This window comes from Netta rufina (assembly GCF_964035555.1).
Source record: "Netta rufina genome assembly, chromosome: 1".
Lineage (NCBI taxonomy): Eukaryota > Metazoa > Chordata > Aves > Anseriformes > Anatidae > Netta > Netta rufina.
In genome coordinates this window covers 70,525,194-70,548,932 of record NC_140123.1, presented here as the reverse complement: position 1 = coordinate 70,548,932, position 23,739 = coordinate 70,525,194, and the positions used below count along the sequence as shown (strand labels likewise).

The 23,739-nt window shown below is 46.0% G+C and overlaps 2 protein-coding genes across 3 annotated transcripts in view; one reads left to right on the top strand and one right to left on the bottom strand.

Moving 5' to 3' along the window:
* Window positions 1-5,041, top strand: part of SLC9A7 (solute carrier family 9 member A7) — a 62,588-nt gene extending 57,547 nt beyond the window's left edge. For both annotated transcript variants that reach the window (XM_084295324.1, XM_084295323.1), the window contains one exon: window positions 2,799-5,041. In XM_084295324.1, coding sequence (XP_084151450.1) covers window positions 2,799-3,047 — 249 coding nt within the window. In that variant the 3' untranslated portion in view covers window positions 3,048-5,041. The remainder of the gene's footprint in view (window positions 1-2,798) is intronic.
* Window positions 5,042-21,157: 16,116 nt separating this feature from the next.
* Window positions 21,158-23,144, bottom strand: CHST7 (carbohydrate sulfotransferase 7; the record flags this gene model as incomplete). Its single annotated transcript, XM_084281901.1, has 1 exon — window positions 21,158-23,144. One exon carries the CDS (start codon window positions 23,142-23,144, stop codon window positions 21,714-21,716), a length of 1,431 nt encoding a protein of 476 aa, XP_084138027.1. The 3' UTR covers window positions 21,158-21,713.
* Window positions 23,145-23,739: the final 595 nt, after the last annotated feature.

Sequence of the window (23,739 nt, the reverse complement as noted above, 5' to 3'; positions counted from 1 at the left end):
AAATAGGCTTTAGCAGTGTGAACATCTCCAGCATGTGGTCATAGGCATGTGACCTCTCAAACAAATTTTACGACCAGTGCTGTAAAGTCCATGGGTTACAGTGCCCAAGTTGAAACAAGATTCAGTCTTTTGTAGGATGTTGGATTTAGGTACTTAGACATGATAGTTTTTAAGTAGTGAAGTTCAGACCTGTATTTCTTGAGCGAATTGAAGTTACTCTTAACAGAGTTGTAGGGGATTGTAGAGGCCAGTTTAGGGTTATTCTTGGAAGTATTTCAAGTCTCGAGGGACCGACTTGGATACATTTCCTGTCTTTCTTGAAAGAATTGTTCATGCTGCATGAAGCACAGTAGGTTTATTCATGCATCCTCTGTGCTTGTAAACGTAGCATCAAATCTGTATACTACATGGGTTTGTTCATGTATGTTCTCTGGGGAAGCGTGTGAAATGAATTGCCTGCTGTTTGCAGCGTACTTCAGAAGGGAAACAAGTAAGAAGAGCTTGCCTCACACAAGGCAATGTTTGTTCACTATATTGAGAGAAAGCTCAGTGCTTTCTCTGGAACTGATCGTGTTTATGTACGTGCACATACAACTTGGGAAAACCAGAAAAGATTTAGTTAAGAATTGCCATCTAGTATAAGGCTTGTGGCCCCTGTCTCTACTCAACATTTTTCTTCCAAGAGCTGTTCAGCCTTTTGGGGAAGCTCAGGTGTAATGTGTGTTCTTGCTAGTTTCACATCTGGTATGCCCTTGCTGCCAGGACTCGCTGTGAAGTGGCGTTGTGGAGTCAGGAGGTGACTGTGGAGCTTGCTGAGCTGCTCCACATATTGCCCTGGGATTGATTGCAGTACCTCCAAGTGCACTGCCTACCCTTCCTTGATGCTATTCCAAGGGCAAACACCATGACAGGCAACTTGTGATACATCTTTGCAGCCTCTTGGGCTTTTTAGAATATAATCGGTCACAAACTACTTTTTTTTTTTTTTTTTTAAATTCATATTAGTGTTTCTGCTTGTCATCTTAATTTGAGTGTCTCTTCTTCAGAAATGGAATATAGAAGGATATCAGACTTTTTTTAAACAGCTGGTTGTTTTCTGTACCTTTTTTTATTCCTCTTGGTTTTACTCGCCAGACTTGCTTATTTTTTGCCGTATAAAGCTTATAAAGGCAGTTCTGTTCACTGTATCTGAACCTTTTAATTTTTACTTTTGTTTTCATTAAGACAGTTCAGTAGTTTGGTGGTTTTTTTTTTGTAATCAAAGAAAGGAAGAATCCCAAACTCTGTTTGCTCTCTGAGAACAGTGCTCTTTATCACAGTAATACTACCTGTAAATCTGTGATGATAAACTTGGATGCCACAAAGGTTCTGAGAAATTAGTGTTCAGTCTAAGTAGGACTTGTCTTGTACCTGACACTGAACTGCATCACTTTTTTTTGTTGGTTTCAGTAAACTCCTGACACCTCTTTGAGTCCTGTCTAGTTGACATTCTGTATCATCCAGAGGGTTATGCTGCTTTATTTTGAGTGGTTGTCATCCTGAAATAAGGACAGGCAGTTTTCCCAGGAAGTTTTATTTAGCTAGGCACAGAGATTTTCATCGCAGACAGATTAATCAAAATTGTCAGTCTCAAGTGTACTGAAATCCTGTTCTGCAATAGAAGTAGGGTTTTCTGGTCAGGCTGATCTCACACAGCCTGTGCCCTGTCCCCTCCTTCCTTTGCTGTAGTGGAAGAAAATGATGCATTATGAGAACGTAGCCTGATCAGCATCCAGCTTACCAGGGAGAGCAGCAATACATGCACCTAAATTTCATTTTCTTTAAGCAATATGGAGCCATTCACATGGAGAAATGCTTTCAGTTGTAGGACAGCAAGGTTATAGTATTGATAGAATTTTCTTCGAACATGAGGAAAAGCCGTTTTCTGACCAATTCAGCCTTTTGTGAAGACCATGCTGAACAGCAGTGAATTATGGTGTAATGGCTTGCTGTTGTACTGTGCTGCGTAGGACAACTAAATTCAAGTGTTTTATTATACTTCACTGATTTCTAGTCCTTGACAATATATTTCATCCCATCTCCATCAAAACAAATTCATAGGGCTTGATGAGCCACTTGCCTGAATGACGTTGAAAAGAGAACACTTCAGAACTAGTCACAAATTTATGAAGGAAGCATTTTCTTTTATCAGCCTTTCCTACTGCCAGGGCTCAGGAGTGTTCCTAAGAACTAGGTCAAGTAATTCTCAGTTTAGTATCAGGTAAACAGAGTAAGCAGATATTTGAAATGTTTAGTTCAAGAACTAAACACAATTTGTTGAGGAAGCCTTGAATATAAAGAACTTGGACTTAATGAATTCTTAGCAGCTTACATGAATCTTCTGCTTCTGAACTTGTCTAATGAACGAAAGATGTAACTCAGACTTTATCTGGAATTACTTAAAGACTTGAGACCAAGCACAATTCTTTTTTCTATACAGCCTTCTAAATTGTCATGCAAAAACCACCATAGACTGCTTCTCTCTCGTACTTCTGGTGAACTTACAGTGCTATTAAATTGCTAAATCTGTTTTTGGATTCAGCTCCCCCTCATCTATCCACAAGAGCAGTAGTTATTCAGAGAACAGTAATCTGATTTGCAAACATTGGGTTCAAGGTTATTTTTAACACCTTCTTAAGGTGGAATTCTACCTCTTGTTGCTTCTGTATTGACATGTAGGTAAACTTTCCTGTTCCATTATCTCTCTGGCAAAGACCTAATGTCGTGCACTGTACAAAGACTTTTCTCCTTTATTCCAGAATCAAGAACAGCTTAGAGAAGAGGATTCTGATTTTATTCTCAACGACGGTGACCTCACTGTGACATATGGTGACACAACAATAACTGCAAACGGTTCCTCAGGCCCCCATACAGCTACCACTAGCCTTGATGGCAGGAGAACAAAGAGTAATTCAGAGGAGGCGCTGGAACGTGACTTGGGAGCAGCAGACCATGAAGTTACGAGCAGGGGTACCCGGCTAGTTTTTCCTCTGGAAGACAATGCATGATTACTGACTCAGTAAAAACAACTCTTGCTCTGCGGATGGATCAAGGAAGACTGCAGGCCACTGTGTCACTTGAGGTGGGATGCTTATTTGAACAAGTTAATGTGTTTGAGTGGTTTTACTAAGGTCTGAAGATGTCCCCTATTTTTTACTCAAGATGCTGACAGTGGGGGTTTTCTAAATGTCTGAAAACAGACAAATGAAAACTGGTCACGCTCTGCTTTTAAACCACACATTGAATCTCGGTATAATTAAGATGCTGCAGTTGTCGTGTTCAGCTGCAGCAGCTCTCTCTGAGAAGAGGTATGTGGCAAAATTGTCATAGAACTGAGCTTGTCTTGGCTTAGCTTGTGAATGTGGAAGAAGAAATATAAACGAGATGATTATGAGACAAAAAGGAATGTGTGTGTATCTGAATGTGGAGAGATCCATTGTTAACTTCTCTAGTGAGGATGAGGAATCCAGAGGTAAAATGGGACAGTGTACCTTAGGAGCACAGGCGCGTGAATGCAGCACTGTGGCAAATCTGTTACTACAAGCTGTACTTAATGTGTTTCAGGGGAAAAAAAAAAGGGAAAATTTCTTCACTGGACATGTATTTAAATAGGAAGACAATGAGCTGTTTGTCCCCTTAGCTTTGGGCAACTTGACTACTAGCCTACATCTAGTGCCTCAAAAGAGTAACGTCCAACTTCTTGTGGTCCAAGACATGCCTGGAGCCAGGCTCTTGAGCAGAAGTCATGAGGAAAAACCTTCTCTCCCTTAAGGCTATTAAAATCAGTTGAAGAGAGGTGGAAATATGTCTTGGGCTGGGGAAAACAGCTGATAAGAGGAGGAAAAAGAAGGGAAGGAAAAAAAAAAAAAGAAAGCAGTATTGAAGTTGCGTGGAACCGTGAGGTTTCATATTTCTCAGAAGAATCCATAGACTCTGCTTGCAGTTCCTGTGCGACAAACAGCAAACATTTAACTATAAGGACAGACAAACATTGCGGGCTTTACCATTTGTGTCTATCCTAAAAGGAAGGTGTTTACTGCTCTTCTTTTTTGCAGAGTAGATGTGAAACTTCAGTGGGGCATTGCACAACAATATATAAACTACAGAAGTGACAAACTGTAGTATCATCTTAAATGTGAAAAGGGAAAATAAAATCTTTGCCTAGTATTTAGCCCATTTACATGTAGGCTAGCTTTAACGTATTGCTTAATGCTTTTTACTTTCAAAGTGAGGCGGTATCATTGTCTTTGCCAGTAGCTGAAAACTGTTATGCTTTGAAGAGCAGTTCAGCTGTTTAAAGCATGCTAAAATGTCATTTCTCATGTCTCGAAAGGTTTATTTTTCAAACCATTCTGTGGCCCACTAATGTGATGTAATATCAGTTTGTCTAAAAATTGTGGTTTTATCTTGCTGCCATTTCAGTTGTTCGTCATAAAATTGTGTGTGAGTAAATACCCACTCTGTTTTTCCTCAACTATTAAACTTAATGATGGGCTAACAATGACAACTTGCTGCTACAGAGAAACATTGCAGTTGTATCGTCTAAGTCTGCTTTCTTTCAAATGTGTTTGAGTGATCTACCTCCTTGTGTGTCCCTCCAAGATGAAATTTTTAAAGGGCATTGATCTGTAATGACTATCTGACATTAAAGAAGAAAGACTCAAGGAAACAAAGAAGCTTTTTTTGTGGGGAAAACTGGAGGTCTGAGCTCTGATCTTACATGGTGAAGACTAACAAACCCTGATGAAGATCTCTGAGAAGAACAAATTCAAGAAAGACAAAGATGGCAATGATTCACACTCTATTTATACTGTTTGTGGCTTGTTTCATTTTTTTTTTTTCTTTTTAAGTGCTGACAGTATAAAAGTAGCTTAAAAACTATGGAAACAAGAGTCTTGAAGACCCACTCTGAGTGAGGACTTGAGGCTTCAACAACAGTTAATTGAGTTATCAGCGAGTTGTATGAACTAAATTTTGGCTTGAGACGGTGAAATTTATCCAAAATAAATGTACATAATACAGTAAGGCAAACCTTTACAGGCAGCTTGAAGCTGAAATGTACCGAATTACTTTGACTGAAAAACAGGGGTGTATGCAGAGATCTGTTCCTTAGAAGAAAGATCATGTACAGATTGTAAAAATAAAAAATCTATTTCATTAGATTTCTTAGGAAGACTAAAGTCTTTTGAAAGCATCCGTAAATCATCTGTAGTAGATTTATTTGTCTATGTTTATAATTTCTATGGCAAAGATAAATGGCCAAGAGTGACTTTTTACACAGGCAGATAGTGACAAGACAGAGGGGAATGGCTTTAAACTAAAAAAGGGTAGGTTTAGGTTAGGTGTAAGGAATAACTTCTTTACTCAGAGGGTGGTGAGGCCCTGGCACAGGCTGCCCAGAGAGGCTGTGGCTGCCCCATCCCTGGAGGTGTTCAAGGCCAGGCTGGATGGGGCTTTGGGCAACCTGGGCTGGTGGGAGGTGTCCCTGCCCATGGTGGGGGGGTGGAACTGAGTGATATTTAAGGTCCCTTCTGAGCCAAGTCATTCTATAATTTTATGAATTAAGTTTGCCAGTAAGCCCAAAATGTGGTTGTGAAAGGGCAACGAAAGTAGACTGATCACTGATGAGAAGTGATGAATAAAGTAGTCTAACTTTTGTTTTCGAGAACTACTTGAAACACTTCTCCAACATAATGAGGAGAGACCTGTATATACAACCCTAGTTTTATTCCTCGATTTTTTTGTTTATTTTTAAAAATCTTTTAATTCTTTATTTTAAATCTTCCAAAATGTCAACTGAAATCTTCCACTGTCAGCTGAAGGTAAGCTGCACTATCTAGCCTGTTCTTACTACATTGATCCTTGTACAAAATTCCCAATTTTCCTTTACTGAAAAAGTGCAGGGGGGGGGGAGGGAGGGACAAAAGCAAGAAACAAAATCAAAAAAAAATATAATAAAGCTGCTTGCCCTGAAACAACACCCAGTCCTGAAAAGCTGCGTACTTCACCAATTAGTGCTCTCCTAAAGATCCTTTCAGTTCCTTTCCAATAAGACGCTGAGCTGGCAAGAACTTGACCTACTGCACAGCAGATGTGTAAGTTCTTAGGACTTGTGCGTGAGGTTTTGCACAGAGAAAACAGCCTAAGATTGGGATGAATGGCGATTGATGCATACTAGTGTCCTTTTCAGATAGGAAGAGGGAAAGCATGTAAGATGATGGTCTTCATTGAAAAAGGTACTGCTATACTAGCATGGGGTGTTGCAGCCTGTGTGGCTGCCCTTGTGCTTGGGGCTGAGCGATTCCTCCTTGTAGGTTTTTGCTTACTGCATCGTCAACTTACTGCTGGAAATCTTCACCTGAAATTTCCAAGGTATCTCCTGATATGAGTGGTGGAGACGGGCAAAGTGAAGTCCCTGGTCTTCTTTCAGTACTTCATAGAAGACTTCATAGAAGCTAACACTGATTTAATTGCACAACAGGCCACAGCAATATACAAGTGATACATTAACATGATATTCAGACACTAAGAAGTTACCTAAACCTCTCTGTATGTTCATCTATAATGTTTGGGGGAAGAATTGCGAAGGCTTCCATTTACAGAACTCGGGAGAACACTGAAAATACCTAGATGAGGTGTTTTTGTGCTTAGCCTGCTGTTAATTGTGTGAGCGTGAGACGAATGACTTGTACACACTGCGTGTTTTGTGCAAAAAGGCTGGTTCCCATAATGTCTGCAGGGCTATAGGCGGTTTATCAGTTAAAGCTGAGAAGTAGTATGGTGTTTTTTTTTTTTCCACATGGAAGGAATTGCCTTTGGGGAAAGGACTGCAGAAATGTTGAGTGCAGGAAAAAAATACAAATGTGTTTGGCTGAACTTCCAGTGAGCTGATCCGAGACAAATACACTGCAAAGGTTAACGTGCCTGCTGTTACGATAGCTACTCTGTTTTGCTCCTGGGGCGGCCAGAAGGCCTCGTAGGAAGAAGTCTAGCAACCTTAATAGACAGGGTAAGCAACTTACACTAATGAAGAGGCCCCACCCCGTGATTTTAATCATTCAGCAAGACAATTTGTAGATTGCTGTGGGAAGGATGGTCTGTCTTGTGTAACTTGCCTTGCAGTCTCTCTTCTCACAGTATTGATCAGATTATTATTTTTTTTTTTAAATTCTGAACAGTGAAACAGAGGAAACTAATATGTTTCACGTGCCTTTCAAGGAGACTTCCAGTGTTTCTTTTAACTCTGTTTGAAGTAGCTCACAGGAATAACATGCTTGACCTCAGTCTTGGCAGACGTGGTCTCTGCTTCTGCACAAGTGTGGGAATGGAATTTGAGCGCTCGGAAGTCCCGGCGTGGTGAGCTTCTCCTCCAGATGAGGGTGAGGGGAGGACCTTCGCGGGGAGGACTCTCAAACGCATCATCAGCAGGGACTGTTCCTCTCCCAAACATTGAACTCGCGACCCTCTGAAGCTTATAAGCAAGGGAGGGTGCAGGAAAAAAGGCAGTAAATATCCCCAAATAGCCCCGGTGTCATCTTGGTTGTGACTAGAGTCACAGAAAGCAGGACAGAGCTGCTTAGTACCATGAATATGTTCCTAAGCAAAAAACAGGCCCAGTAATAATTTCAGATGTTCCTATATTGAAAACTCCTCTTTATAAGAAGCAGCTCCCACAAACCCTATCTGCAGTGTAGTTAGGAGGGTCCTGCTCCCCAGGTCTGGGGAGGAGATGTTCACGTGCTGCAGGGAGAAACCACAGGCACTTTTTGGCCTGTAATGCTGGGAGTGCCCTTCCGAAAAATAACTTCCAGTAGAAAGGAGCCTGTGAAGTGAAAGAGAAGGAAAGTGGGGAGGAAACAGTGAATTTCAGAGCCAGGAAATGGCTTTAACAGGCAGCTTTACTGTGGGAACAGCATTGTAAACAACTGTTACTCTTAATCCTGCACTCCTAAATGCTGAAAAGTTTTGGGGGACTTCTGCATAACTTACCCTAAAGTAAGGCTGCTAGGATAACACAACAGTAATTAAACTACCCCTGTCCTAATTCATCATAGATTCAAAGTCTTTCACAGAGACACCCTGATTTTCTTCTAGTCCAGGGCAAGGAAAGGAACTTGGAACAATCGTTTAAAAATAATTTTTCATCACTGCTCTGCTTTCTTGAATTTAAAAGTCTTTAGTGACTTTGAAAGTCATTTTTAGGGTAGTATTAGTCTGATATATGTGAAAGTGCCTTATACATGCAAGATGTAAACGTAGACCAATTGTTTGCATCTGTGTCGCAGACTCAAATGACATTTCACATCTTAGTTTGATACAGGATGTGCACAAGCTTTTGCTATGGAACTTAGTACTAGATTAAGTACTCAAATCAAGTCAGATTTTTGGGTAATAAAATGATCCATCTGGTTTGGATGCTTTAGCCAATACACCTTTATCCTGTACTACTTTCTTAATCATGGTCTAGGTTCAAAGCTTTATCTAGGGACTGAAACTGAACAGACAGCTCATGACAATGTGTACTGGAATAAAGGACTTTCTCGATTGCCTGTGCTCTGTGTCATGGAGCTTGATGCTGTAGAAAAGTGTCAGCGTGGAGGGAAATACTGTGTACTGATGTGGATAAAGCCTGTGCTCCTCCCACGTTCATGCTCCGCAGCATAGAGCCAGAAAGGACTTAGGTTGGTGCGTACAAATGGGCAGCAATCTTCATTCTGGGAAAAAAAAAAACATCTGGGTTAGCTCTAGCTTTTGTTAATGTAATGCTTTTTCATTTAATTTTTGATGCTCCTTGTTTCCTGCACCTCCCAACCTTTCAAAACTTGAAAGCATCCCATATAAGCACATTTAATATGCAAGATTAAAAAAAAAATGGAGCAAAATAGACATAGTTTTTATGCCTGAGAGCAATGTCAAAGCTATGCTACATTGTTAGCATTAAAAAAAATAATCTGGTCAATTAGATAGCAATATTTTGAAATACTGCACTTATAGGGCCACTTTGATGTGGTTATTTGGAAGAAAAATATGTTCCCTCAGAGAAAGTGAATGCTCGACTTAAAAGGGTTTTGCTGCAGTGTTTACATATTTGGTTTTAGCCTATGAGAAAGAGATTGGATTTATTTTTTAACTAAGTCTTTGCTGCTATTGCAGGGCAAGGGAGAAGTAGGTCACGCAGTTCCATGTTGTAATGCATTCATGAACTTCATTTCCAGATCTTAGTTTAATCAAGGAGGTCATCGTCCCCTGTCGGATTCTGAATTGCAGCCCTAGGTTGCCTTACTGAGTGTCTTCATGCTGACACAGATTAATACCAGAAAGCAGCATGCCAGGAGACATTCTTCTAGATCATACCAGCGTATCAGGAATAGCCATTGTGAAATAACAGCTTCTAGCACAAGGGGTCACTTAAGGTAAGTTCGTCTGGTTTTAGTTTGGGAAATCAGAAGTAAAGAAAGGGATATCACCAGAGCTGGCTTAAGGGGGACAGGGAGAAGGTAAACCAGCCAAGGATGGCTTAAATTTTTTCTTCCTTTAAGGGAGATTAGCCTTCTGTGCATTTCCTTAACATTAACACTATATCCTGTAACTGCAGGGTTGGTTTTTTTTGTTTGTTTTTGTTTTTGTTTGTTTGTTTTTGTTTGTTTGTTGTTTTTTTTGTGTGTGTGCATTAGTTGTGATCTGTCCATAGAGCACAAAATCAGCAGCAGCGTTTTACCTGACTTTTATCAGTCTGCCATTTGCAGAACTCGCAACCTGTTGCTACTTAAGATAACACAGCGGCAAAGTTGCAGGAGCTGTCTGAAGGTTACTTCAAACATAAATAGGCACTAGATAACCAAAGTAGCTAATGCCGTCCTGACTAACACTGCTGTGGTAGATGTCCTCTCCAAAATTTTTGGTAACTTCTGTTCCTTTGCTCTCAAAGCACCTACACCCTGCATTACCTGACAGGTTCAAGCTGGGGCTGTGGCAAGTGCTTTATCGGGGAGGTCTGTAGCACACGGAGTCAGTATCCTTCCCGGAGACAGCATTCATCTCTCATGTGCATTTTTAATGCCACTGAAGTAACTGTGATAAGCACAGGGTTGGTAAAATGGGAATATAACACTCCACCTGCTGATACGTCCTCTTCGTAGTGGTGATAGCTGCAGCAACTGCAAGCCTTCCACTATTTACACCTGAAGCTGTGAGGATGGAAGGGCAGTAATAACTCTGCACTTTCAAGGTTTGTTTTGGTCTTAGGCTGCTTGTGCACTGAAAAAATGCAGGTGTTTTGGACCTCTGGCTTGGGAGCTCAGTATCTTAATGATGTCAAATAGCAATGGATTATTGTTTAACTATATTGTTTAACTTAAAAAAAGGGGGTTGGGGCAGAGATAAAAAACAAAAATATTGTGAAAGCTCTGTTCTAGGGTGCTAGTAGTGGAGGAGGGGGAACAGAAACACCTGCTGGGCTTTCTGCCACTGGCTGATGTGTGCACATAGGTAGCTAAACATTCAGTTGTGTGGGCAGGCATCGCTGTGCTTTCAGCTGTGTTTGAACATGCTGATGAAGGCCTTGTCCATGCAGCCCTTTGTAAAAAAAAAAAAAAAAAAAAATTAAAAAAAATAAGAGAACCCAGTGCTGCAATGAGCTGCTGTGCTGCTAACAAGTTTCGGGTTAGGTATGAACACAGACACCTGCTCTAGGTCAGCAAAGTGCTGTCTTGACATTTTTATGTATTTTTTTTTTTTTACTGTTGAAGTCCACCACATGTCCCTGTCATCAGTGTCCCCTGCAGCCTTTGTTGTATTTGAATGGACACAAAACTGAAAAGGCAGAGCCAGGTAAGGTGACCAGAAATCCAGTGTAATTTTCACGTAATGAGTAAATAGCTGAGTTGTTTTGGTTTGGTAAAGGAGATGGCAAAGGGAGATCCGGTATGGCTTTGTAAAATTAAAATGTGGTGTGGCAAAGGAAACCAGGGAGCGATTCACTAAAACAAATGAAAGGCTGCCTGTTGACATGAAGGGACAAATCAAACCCAAAGGCGGTGTTTTTGCTCTAAACAAATAGTGAAACTTGCTGTCACAGCCTTTGCACCCAGTGATATGCTTTCGAACAAAAGTCAGCACTTCTGATAAGAGCAGTGCCCCTGACACTGCTCGGACACAACCCAAACGTGGCCCCTGCCTCAAGCAGTCCCTGAGCCGCTGAAAAATGGGGAGGGGGGCGAGCACCACACTGCTGCATTGCTGTCCCCTAGGCAGGCCGAGTGCCACTGTTGGGATGTATTTTCTTTTGTCTTCATATACAGGGAGCTGCTCTCTGTTATTTCAATAAAACAGATGAATGCTGGAAACGGCTGCCTTGTGTTAACCCCTGTGCTGTACCTGTGCAGGCCGTGGGGCAGGGCCCAGTGCAGCAGTTGCTCATACAGGTCTGCTCCAAGCAGCAGTGCACGAGTTGCTTTGGACGGTCTTCCTCTTCCCATGGACATAGTCTGAGGCTTTGCATGAAGTGAGTGACTGTGTTTTTTGATGGCAGGGTGATCCCCAGTCAGCAGATCCGAGCACGAGGTATTACAGTTCCAGTCAATGGAGGCGAGGCCTAGCTCAGGCCCTCCTCGTCTCAGCTCCCTACATGTAGCTGAAGGAGCGTTTTCAGTCATTAGAAGTGCTGCATTTTGTCTGTGCTTGTCCATTCTGGTCCACGACGAGGTTATAAAAGTGACTGAACGCGTTGTGAAAGTCGTTCTTGAGCCTCCCCAGCTTCAGTTTGGCTGAGGTAGGTGTGTGCTCCAAGTTTGGGACTGTGACTGCTGGTGCCCTGTCCCTTTGTACACACAAAGCGGGATCTTGCTGACCAGGTGGCACAGGTCCTTCTGTGCCCCGTCCCTGGAGGGGCCCTGCAGCCAGGAAGGGAAGCTCTGCATAAAATCCAAAGGCGAGAAGCCTGTCGAGGCTTCCTGCAGTGAAGTAGGTTTTAGCGTTTGTGAGAACGTGCGAAAGCTTGTAATCGGGTAAGTTATGAAGTTCAGATCTGGTATTTAAAGAGAAAGGAACTCCTCTTCAACATTACCACGTCACCTCTTGGAAAACTAAGACCTGAGAAGATCACAGTGCTTCCTGCCTGCAGCTACACAGCCTCGTTGTTTGGGAGACTGAAGATCTGATGCTTTTAATGCTACTTGTTTGCAACTTTTTTTTTTTTTCAATCCAAATAAACCATTCTTTTGCAATATGCTTTCCTCAGATGTTTGGGGACTTCCTTCTCAAGTTCTGAATAAAAACAAGCTTTTTAAGGATACTCAGTAAATTCTCGGGATGCTAGCATCAGCTGAATATTTGAACTAGATCAAACAAGGGAGGAGTAGAAATAATGCTGTGAAATGGTGGTAAGAATGAAATTGTGCTTGACAAACTGTGGAAGATCTGCACGCTGCCTTTCCCCCAGGCAGTCTGTGCATCCCTTAATATCATCAATTTGTGTTTATCAACCTAATATTGTTTCCATTGCAAGACATCATAGGTATTTAGACTGAGTTCAGTATTTGCAAAGAAACTGAATTTTGTTCATCTATTCTACCTCCTGTTTTCCCCAACCAAGACTGGAATCACTAAGTAGAAACTATTTACTCCTGTTAGACTAACCTTACTCTCAGACCAAGTGATTTCTGCAACACACTTGAAATAACATAAGTCATGTGTTTGTGAAGTTAGGAGCAAAGAGGTTTTTGTTTGCTGTTTTTGTTTGTTTGTTTAAAAAAATGTTCAGTTTTGTGCAGTGTAATGCTTGAAAATGTGACTTTTTTTCTAAACACACTGTTTAAGTGTTCTGAGCCATCTGATTAATGAAATAAAATGATCAAACCCATGTCTATTTAAAATCTGAAAATCCAGTCTGCTCTCTTGTTATGGAACAAGAATTGTGTCTAAATGCTAAATGATAACATACGCTCTGAAAAAGGGAAGCATAATCAGCTGTAATCTTCAGAAAACATGCTTTGTTCTAGAGAGGCTGAGTAGTTGCACACATGCCTCAGTTACAGTCAGAAACTGGGGTTATGACACAAAATTTTAAACACCAAGCTGAAACGCCCCCGTTTCTAAACAGGAGCCCCAGCCTTGTCTCTCCAACAGAGCTTTTAGTCATTGTGCTAAAAGAGGAGACAGCTCTCGTGTGCTTAGTCATACCCTCCGTCTTTTGCTGTACGCTCTTTAGTCTGCGCAGAAAATTGCTTCTCTTGTCTTTGGTTTCTGAAATGGTCGCAAGAAGCAGAGCTCCCCTGGTGAGTTTTGCTCCTGGAGGGGTACTGGAGCAACCACCTGGGGCAGGAGCATGGCTGCACCCCCACAGGTGGGGATCAACAACCTTCTGCTTCCAGACGGGTCCATCGCTACCCAAAAGGCGCGTTGCCACCTCCCTTGTACGAACAACTGGGTCTCGACTGTGTTTTTCTTTTCTGTTTCAACCAGAGGTAGCTGTTCAGGTTCAGAGCCCACGTAAATAGTAGCGCTGAGCAATTTAAAGCAGCTGCAGGGAGGAGATCCCAGGGGATTTAGGCGCAGCTTTGTTTAGTCAATGGGTACGCGAGGGAGTCTCCTAACACGAGCAACGAGCACGTTGATAAAACCCTGCAGACAAAACATGATTTACCCGGGGGATTGGTATTTAGGAAGGGGGAGTGGGAAATAACACTACCAAACTTCTGCGCTTCTCCCTTTGCTAGGAAGGAGCCATCTGTCATAACGTTATGGGCAAATGTGAACAACCCTACCCTCGGGTTACTGAAAGCCATCGCTTAGCTGCAGGCTTCAACAAAGCTACTGCTATAGCCAGGCGAGGCAAAGGCAGCAGCGTGGAAAAAAAATGGCACAACCATTTAAAAAAACGTGGTGGTCCATTCTGGGCATTTATCCAACACAATTTGTGACAATGGATATGGATTTTTTTTTTCCTGTAGATGTTCAAGCTTTCTTCATACAGAGAGTAACGCAATGAAAGTATGAAAAAGCTTGATTGCAGCAATCAACGCAATTTTTACCTTCTGGCAGTTCCTGCAAAACCTAACTGTCCAAAGGATGCAAACATTGCTCTGTGCAAATTGCAGCTATGCCATTACAGGTGCTCAAATTATGGCTCAAACTTAAAGATGCTCCTAGTCCTACGGCTGGTTTAGTGCAAAGAGGAGCTATCAACTTCCCCAGAAAATTTTTACCCTCGCTGGTTTAAAACCACTAAATATGGAATTATCTTTTCATATGTAGATGAAGCCCTGCAGAAATTCAAAAATCAGTCTTGGGAATTATTCCGCAGGGCCTTACGCTGCTTCTGCATTCAGCAGAGCATCGTTAGAAGAGGAAAATGTTCCATTAATTAACTGCCGGTCTCTAAATTATTCTGTCGGGTTTGTGGCATCACAGGAGACTCCCCTCCCACCTCACCCACTGCCATGCAGTATTTAAGATTTTAATAATAAACTTTATCAGAGCACAGCCTAGCTCCTTCTCTATCAAGAAACATTTTAAGTAATGCTGGCTAGATGCTCCCAATGTGAATGTAACTGCTTTGACTGTAAGTTCCTAGAAGAGCCAGCTAACAAATATTTTAGCAAGAATTTAGTGAGAATTAATAGCAAGCTATGGCACCCAATTTACAATTCATGATGCAAAGTGAAATTCATGTAAAATGATTCCTCATTTGTTGCTGATATTATTACAGTCACTTGATCAGAAAGAAGGAACTTGAGGCTGGAGCCTGTTTTGTATCAGTTTCCACCTCTTATATCAAAACAACAACAAAACAAAACCCACTTGGAACAGGCAAGACCAGTAAGCAAAAGCACCTCTATTCATGTGAGAATTTGGTGTTATATAAGCAGCTGAAATATTTATCTGGTTATCTGATACGGTGGCATTAAGGCAGGCCTTGGAGTGGTTCTGCAGCTTGAGTGTGGAATAGGGAAATTGCTCAATATGAGAGGATAAATGACCCCAAATTGCTCTATAAGAACAAGAATTACCAAATTGAGGCCTGAACTGGAAACTAATAGGCTTGAAAGCTGATTAATGCTTTGTTGTTGCTGCTGTTGTATAAAAAAAAAAAAAAAAAAATCATATAATTGTGTGCTTCTGATAAGATTAGTTAACAAAGTTGGTACAGGCAAGTGGTGGCAGACTGTTTTCTGCACCCAGTAAGAGAAGTAAAAGGCTTCAGCTGAAGGAGGAATGATTCAGGTAGACAGTAGAGAGAACTTAACGGTGGGCATGCTGCTGGGGCTATGAAGTCTCCGTCCTTAATGAACAGCTTGGGACAGGTGACGGATGTCACATCCTATTGCCCTCAAAACACCTGAGATGAAGCTAGGTATCACTGCCTATTCTTACACTGGTTTTAGGAAAAAAAAAAAAGAGGAGAGACAGTTCTCCTAAGTCGTCTTTTCACAAGCAGTAGCTACAATGATTATGGTAAGCTGAGAAAAGGTTTCCAAAGCTTCCACCAGTGAGGCTTCTTCTGTACTTAGGCTGATCTCGTACAGTCCTCTCATTATTTTAACAACTGCACTCACCTCTTTCACCTCTTTCCTGTGATTTAAATGCTTGCTAAAACATAGCTGAAAGTACCTGTTTCACGCATGTGCATAAATTAGCAAGAGGAGAATAATATAACAAATTCCTAGCAAAGCATTAAGGGCAGCTCATCCACTATTAGGGCAGCATTAGGGCTGCATGGCCGCACACTTGGGTACACAGCTGGATTTTTACCCATCGCAAGTAAACACGCACGTGGCTTGTGTTTACACAAACACAGAGCATTTTCCCTTTCCCCTCGGTTCCTCTCTTCTCCGCAAGCAGGGCAAACGAATTTATGATATTGGTTTTGCTCATTGTGATTTATGGTACAGCTGAGCTCTAATACGTTTTGCTCAAATCCTGGCAAAGACAAAGTCACCAGGCTTCTTCCTAGGAAGCTTTGTGTGACGACAGCCCACTGCAGGGTACTCCAGAGCAAACTGTTTTGCAGCCTTTCCGTGGAGGTCAGCGTTACCTCCTTTTCACAGAGCACAAACAAAACGCACAAAGCATCTATAAGCCACGGGCTTGGCTCTTTTTGTAACATGACAGCCCATTTTTCAGGTTTCAGCATTCGGTGTGGAACTTTCCACAGGCCACAGGGCTCCTGGATCACACAGCTTCACCTGTTGCCTCCACGTGGCTGTCTACCCTAGCAATCCCTTTCCATTTCTAAATTAGTGGAGTTGTCTCCTAAAAGGAGCTGTCTTTTTTTCCCTCCCTTCCTGCCCCATTCGGAAGCCTCCTTCAGAGCCGCACCTCAGGGTCACCCTGCAAGCCACTGGCACCCCTGTCACATGCTGGCTCCTGCTGTGGCCCTTCTGCAAGTGCCAGGCTTCATGCGGGATCGGTTCCTCCCCAGACAGGTCCACCCTGTGGAAAAAAACACCTGTGATACGCATACAGCTGTCGAGAAGCATGGAAGGGAACTCAATGGTCCTTGGGCTCGGTGATCCTTGCGTGTCCCTCCCAGCCAAGGATCCTGTATATTCTTTGGAAGCAATAGATGTCAGTGACACGCACATGAGTCACTGCCAGCACTGGCGCTTCTCAATCCGAAGTGCAAACATCTGTTACTGGGGCCAAGGACACAGCCGAGGGCCTCCTCCAGACACATCTGTTCTGTCTGCGGGTATTAATGACCGATGCACACAGGATCGCAAAGGCGCTCCCAAATCCCAGCTGGACCAGGCAGCTCCCACATCACCCCTTTTCCTCACAAGCCAAGCTTGACAGTACTGAGGGGCAATGGGGGGGAAGAACCTTGTAAAAGCTAAGCAGGAGGGTGCTGCTCCCACCTCAGATCTGCTAGGGGCAATTAAGCTGTGGGGCAATTAAGAAATTCCTTGGGCAGCGTGGGGCTGGAGGAGAAGGCATCAGCGGCAGCGCAGGGATGGCAGCTCCTGGTGGTATTTACGTGGCTTTGGTACCCACTGCCGTGTGCCTTACACCACACCGAGCTTTCCTGTGGGGAAGGCAGAGGTCTCAGCATGCGTGCTGAAGAGAAAAGCAAGGCAGGTTTTGTTTGGTACAAAATAAAGACAGACACACATATACCAAAACCACTTTTACTGAGCACATGCTGTTTTTTTGCAAACATTAATATATTTGGCCAACTTGGAATGGCAACAGAACACGCATCCCTTACACAGAGGTCAGCTCCCCTGCCTGAACAGGAGTGCTCGTCCCAAAGCACTGACGTGACAGAAGATTTCACAGACATCTTGGAGAGCATCTGGAACACAGGCAAAAGACCGCCGCATCCTAACCCTGGTTTCGAAAGAAGATGGACTGAACTTCCCAAAGAGAACTGAGCCTTAAGCCCAACATGAAACATTTCAGCCCAGATACAGTTAAAGTTTGGCAAAGTTACATGATTAGAAATGAGGAGATAAATTTCGGAGCACCAGGGAAAGGTCTGATTCCCATTTACCAACACAAGAAATGGTGCCATGGGTCAGCAGCAGAGCTTAACAGCTCAGTGCTGGGAGCTGTAATCTCCTGGTGCTAAATGCCTGCAGAGGGTGTAAGCCCTACAGAGCCAGCCAGCTTCCAGCCTGCCTGCTGTCCGGAGCCGAGACCGCTGGAGGTACACCTCAACAGCCAGAAACAGGGCCCTTAGGCACAGAAAACCTCAACCTCAATGCCTTTGGATTTAAAAATCCAAGTTGGATTTAAAAGCCTGAGTTTGGATTTTAAAAAGTCTCTCTCCTATGGCCAGTGTGGCCTTGAAAATTTCTGCTAGCACAAGACTTGCTCTGACGATCTTGTTTTTGCCATATTCGTCTCCACTGCAGTAGGTGCCACGTCCAGTTAAATAGGGATGGCGAAATAAGTTCAGAGAGTCCCAGTGCCGGCTGGATTGCAGGGTGGTTCTCAGAAAGCACAAGCACCATACTCGCTGTCCCTGTACCGCAAATACCACCGGGGAGGCTGAGTGACAGTTCTGCAGGCTGAGGAAAAGGACGGCACGTGCTGCCAGGCGTGCTGGCTCCTTGCTGCCTTCCGAGAGCTCAGCTCTCCACGGAGGTGTTGCTTAATTGCGTTACCATAAGAAACCCCAAAGTTCTGTGCTGATTTTTATGATCTTACTGAAATCTGTGGTATCAATGCCTGAAGAGAACTTAACGTATAAACTCACAGCTTTTCTTGAAGGACAGGCAGTGAGCAGGGGAACAGGACAGAAATGACCGGAGCGATGCCAAAGCTGTTAAATAAGGAACTTTGCTGCCGTTCTCCATGCCTGCTCTAACGCTTCTCAGGGGATGCTGCACTTGGAGAGCTTTGTGCTGCCAAAAAGAAACCGAAGAAATAAACACTTCTGAGCAACGAAAACATTTCTGTTATATCTGAAGCGTGTGAGTCGGTACCACGGGGATGTACAAGTGATGCTCTAGCACTACAAGCAACGCAGGGGCTCGGTAGTTTTTGACTCCAACCTCCAGCGTTTCTCACAGTTGTCACCCAACAATTTAAATTTAACAATTTAAACACAGGCACAGTGCTGTGACAGAGCAATTAGCAATTCCAGCGTGGAAACGCCGCATCTAGAACACAGGGCTTTACGTACAGTTACGGTGCTCAAGTTTCGACCTCCCTTAAGGCGAACGCATGACGACCTTTAAGTTAAGTAAAACCAGATGACAGAAATAAGTTGTATAAGCGTTTGTCAGTTTTGTTTCCATTTCCCACCAAGGCTCAATGTATTAAAGTTGTTAATTCATTACAAGCAGTGTAACACAAGCCTACACTTTCCCCAAATCTCAGCCTAAACTACTCAAACTTGCCATTAGGCAACTGCTGCCCAGTCCTGGATGCTCTTGCACATCCTGCTTGAAGATCCTGCTCTGTGCTACTCCATTTTTCCACTTCATATATTCCCCGTTGATCATTTAGCAGAGTCTTCTAATAAACTCTCGTGCCCTGAATGCAAAACGGAAATTGCACTTGCTGTATTTTTGTACACTTTGCAGAACAGAGCCCTTTTCACAGCACTCAGAAACCTGCAGGAACCACGCTGGGTCTTAGGAGAACAGCTTGGGGTGAGAAAAAAATCGAATGAATCACTAGCAGAAAGAAGAAAGTGCATCAGGGAGCAACTTCCATTGAGAAAAATAAATATGGGTACAGAAAATGCGTCTCTGTCAAGTGTAAAAACTATTTCAGAAGACACTATACGCTGTACAGGTAGTGGATATTTTCAGCTATAAGCACCTCTTGTCTTACCACGACGAACTGAGGCTAAGCATGCGCTTCCAACAACCTCTTTTACAAAAGACCATCACAACCCGCAGTGGCAAGAAGAGATTCCTGGCCAAGGTGAAGCGAATGCTCAACAACTGCACAGTGCAACCCCGTGACTGCAGTGTGCTGAGAAACAAATCGGCAAGCTACCCTGCATTTTGACCTCCCATCTGACGTAAGGAAATAAGTACCGTACTGTCTTTTGGCATGCGATTAAATCGTATTTTCTTCCCAAACCTGTTTGCACAAGCCAGGCTGGGTGTCTGCCAGCTTAGGCTACCCGACACAGGTGATCAAGGCATCAGGACAGGTATTGTTCATCTAAACAAAGCCCACTGCTAAACAGCACCACAACATCCAGAGACCGAATCTGCTCTCATGCTTACCTACAGCAGGACACAGAAACATCCCTTAGATAATACAAAGGTGGTTTCCATACAAAATGGGCCCCTGCAATTTTTACCTCAAGCAGAAACCAAATGATGCACAACTGTATGGTGCATGCTACCATGAAGTTAATTGATTTACTCAAAAACACTTTTATGCCTGCCCTTTTCCTCAGACAATGACAGCAGCAATGCTTCTACTGCTAATGTACCCTTGGGTGGGAAGGCTGAGGAAGGAAAAGAGCTCAAATAAATTAAAGCTCACCCTAACACCCTGGCATGTTTTACAGCGCAATATGCAAAGCATGAACAACTACAGTGCAATGCAAATGTTTCTTGTAAGAGAGCGTAACCCCTTTGAACTGCCTTTATTTCCAGCACTTTATATAAATATAGCTTTGTTCTTGAGCCTGGATTATCCTCAGTTTGAAGTTCGTGTTCTCACTTTGTGTTGGAGGACTGTATGTAAGCGTCCCCACAGCCTCGTATACTCCTGCAGTGCCACTGAGACGCTGTCAGGTTGGAACGGGCTCAAAAGCCGTCCGTAACGAGTTACAGCGCTGTGTCCTCACGTTACATTTAAACCTCCTATCCCCAAATTGAGAAACAGAACGAAGACACTTGCAGACACACACACACGCACACCCTTCTCATACAAGCTCCAGGAAGTCTGCAGGAAAATATCACCTGAAAACCCAAAATGAAACTTAGAGTGTTTTTTTTTTCTTCTTGTTTTTCTTCCCCCTCCCCCCACTTAAATACAAACTTTTATTTGGGAGCTTCTTACGCCAAGATGAATTTGCTCAGCCCTGTTAGGAAGCATTTGCTTTTGTCTAAGCACACGCGTTACCAGCTGAGAGGATGTTATTGTTCGGAAGGGATGTGAGCAGGGGAACCTGCGCACAGCACAATGTATCAGTCAGGAAGTTAGGGAAGAAAAGTGATTCACTCATCCAGTTGAGGAAACAAAATGGAAATACCAAGAGTTCACCTTCCAGCTACAGTTATCTCTACGGGTGTCCGCAAAAAACATGTTAGCCACCTGTATTGCACGTGAATATCACCATGAAGCTACAGGAATGTATTAAAATATCCAACTTTACAAAAGGGTTACAGATTTCCTTAGAAAAGTTACGATTTAAGAAACAAACATCTCCAAAACACTTAAGCATCCAAACACTTTCCCTGCTCCTACAACCAAATACCCAAGCGCTCCAAGGGACAGAGGGGAACTGCAACTAGGAACGGGAAAGAGACGAAGCCACCCACACAGACAGAGCTCACACGGGCTCAGCAAGCGCCAACACCAAGGCTTCCTCCCTCGGCGGGACGTCCTCCCGTGGCGTGAGACTCTGGCAGTCGGGCCGTGCATAAACGCCACGAATTTCACAGAAGCCTCCTTTAAGTGTTTTAATAGCAATACAGCGGAACACAACGTGTTTTCATGCTCTGGAAGGGGTGATCCTCTTACGTTAATAACTTTTGAGTCCTCTGATTCCTTACTGAGAGTTGTTGTCCGGGGGATTTTTAAAATTTAACACAGCATTCTTGTTTTCTTTTTACACAACCCCCACTCTTGGCAGGGGGTCGCAGTTTCACATCTAGTGGGCCTCAGAGTCCGGCACTGTGCCCCGAGGGCATCTCTCACCAAACACCTCAAGAACGTGTCCCCTCCATCGTCACCTCGGCAGCCGTGCTCCCTGGCCTCTTGGCACCCAGCGGGTGCTCAAACCTCCCTCCCTCTGTGTGCCAACGCCAAGGCCAATGCCAACGTGTTCACCAATGCCAATGTGTCCGTCAACGCCAATGTCAACGCCAACATGTCCACCAATGTCAACATGTCCGCCAATGCCAATGTCAACGCCAACATGTCCGCCAATGCCAACATGTCCACCAACGCCAAGGCGGAGGCCCATGAGGCCACTGCTCCCCTGTCTCAGACAGGCCCCCATGCCACGGGGTGTCCTGGCATCGGTCCCGGGGCCGCTACCGCCTGTCATCGGTGCTGAGCGGGTAGGCCAGCAGGCTCATGGCCTCGCTGCACGCCGCCTCCACCTGCCGCACCTGCTGGCGGCTGAGGCGCTCCCGCCATGCGTGGACGGCCTCTCGGGCGTCGCGGGCGGAGATGAGGAAGGGCCGCTCGGAGGAGTACGCCTCGCCGCGGGTCATGTTGACCACGAAGGCCTCCATGGCGGGGGACACGGGCAGCCCGGCGAAGCGCAGCAGGCGCCGCAGCTGGGCGCGGGGCTCCCGCACCAGGTCCTCGTAGCGCAGCTGCGTGTAGCGGTGCCGCAGCCCCGACGGGGCGCGTCGTGCCAGCAGCAGGTCGCGCAGCCAGGCCTGGCAGATCACCTCCAGCGCTCCACCGAGGAAGAACTCGGCTCGGTGCTGCGGCGGCGGAGCCCGACCCGCGCCCAGCAGCCCGGGGGGCAGCGGGCCGGGGGGTCCCCTTGGCCGAGGTGGTCCCCGAGGCTCGGCGCGGTGCCGGCTGCGCAGCACCTGGATGCTCTCCCGCAGCAGCGCCTGCTTGGCCTTCAGGCGCGAGTTGTGGACGGCGCGGGGGTCTCGGAAGAGCTGCACCACGCGCAGGTTGAGGCCGGGCTCGCTGAGCAGCGGCAGCAGGGCGCCCAGCTCCAGCAGCCGCACGTCCTTGATGACCACCACCGGGTACTTGCGGCACTCGGCCTCCAGCTCCCGCAGCGCCCGCGGCGGGCAGCGCTGCTCGCAGGCGGCGCCGTCGATCAGCCCCACCTCGGCGCGGGGCCGCGGGGCGGCGGGGCAGAGCGGGGCCGAGCAGATCACCTTGTTGGTGCGCCAGCCGAAGATGCCGGCCGTGGTCAGGTTGGGGGAGCCGGGGGCCAGCGGGTCGCGGGGGCCGGCCGGGGCGGCGTAGAGGCGCAGCACGGAGAAGTCGCAGCGGAAGAGGGAGCGCAGCATGTCGCGCAGGGCGCCCTGCAGGCTGAGCGCGTCCCCCGGGTACAGCGCCTGCCACAGGTGCCACATGGGCTCGTAGAGGTAGAAGACGTCGGGGTGCTGGTTGAACAGCTCCCCCACGAAGGACGAGCCCGTGCGCCAGGTGGCGTGCAGGTAGATGTGCCGCTTGCCCGCCGCCGCCGCCCCGGTGCCGTTCCCCGCCGCCCCTCCGCCGCCTTCCTCCTCCTCCTCCTCGTCGTCCTCGTCCTCCTCGTCGCCCGTGGGCGCCGGGCGCTGCTCCCAGCCCCACTCGCTCAGCGCCTCCTCCAGGCTGGGGCAGCGCCGCAGCAGCGGCTCCTCGTCCCCCCGCGCCCTCCTGGCCCCGTAGTCCAGCGCGTAGGGCACCAGCAGCAGCAGCAGCAGCGTGTAGAGCCCCAGCACCACGGCCAGGCGCCGCGGCTCCCCCCGCCAGCACCAGCACCACCGCCGCCGCCGGCCCTTCATGGCTGGGGGCGGCCCCGGCCCGGCCCGGCCCGGCTCGGCTCGGCTCGGCTCGGCGGGGAGGGCGGCGAAGTTAGCGGCGGGGGTGTGGGCTGCGGGCGGCCCTCCCCGCCGGGAGCACGCCCACGGGCACCGCCGCCTCCTCCTCCTCCTCCTCCTCCTCCTCCTCCTCCTCCTCCTCCTCCTGCTGCTGCTGCTCTTCCTCCTCCTCCTCCTCCTCCTCCTCGCGGAAGCGGCCGCACCTGCCCCGCCGCAGGGCCGGGGGCTCCGGGGGTGCGGGGCCGGGTCCCGACGTCTCCGGGCGCTGCGGGGAATGAAGGCGGCGAGGAGAGGTGCGGGTGTGTTTTCAGGCTGCGGTGGGTTTGGGGCGGGCTGAAGGAGGGGAGCTGCTGGGGCTGTCCCCCAGGGTTTGGGTTTGGGTTTGGGGGCTGGGGGTGGGCAGCCCGCGAGTGAGGCGGGTCCTGCAGCCCGCACGCCCAGCACCTGATCCCCTTCTGACAGCCGCTCTCCTTGCTTATAACACGAACATTAACATCACCGACTCGGTCTTCAGCATCCGCTTTTTTAGGCTTCCCAGAATAAGTTAAATAAATCTCTT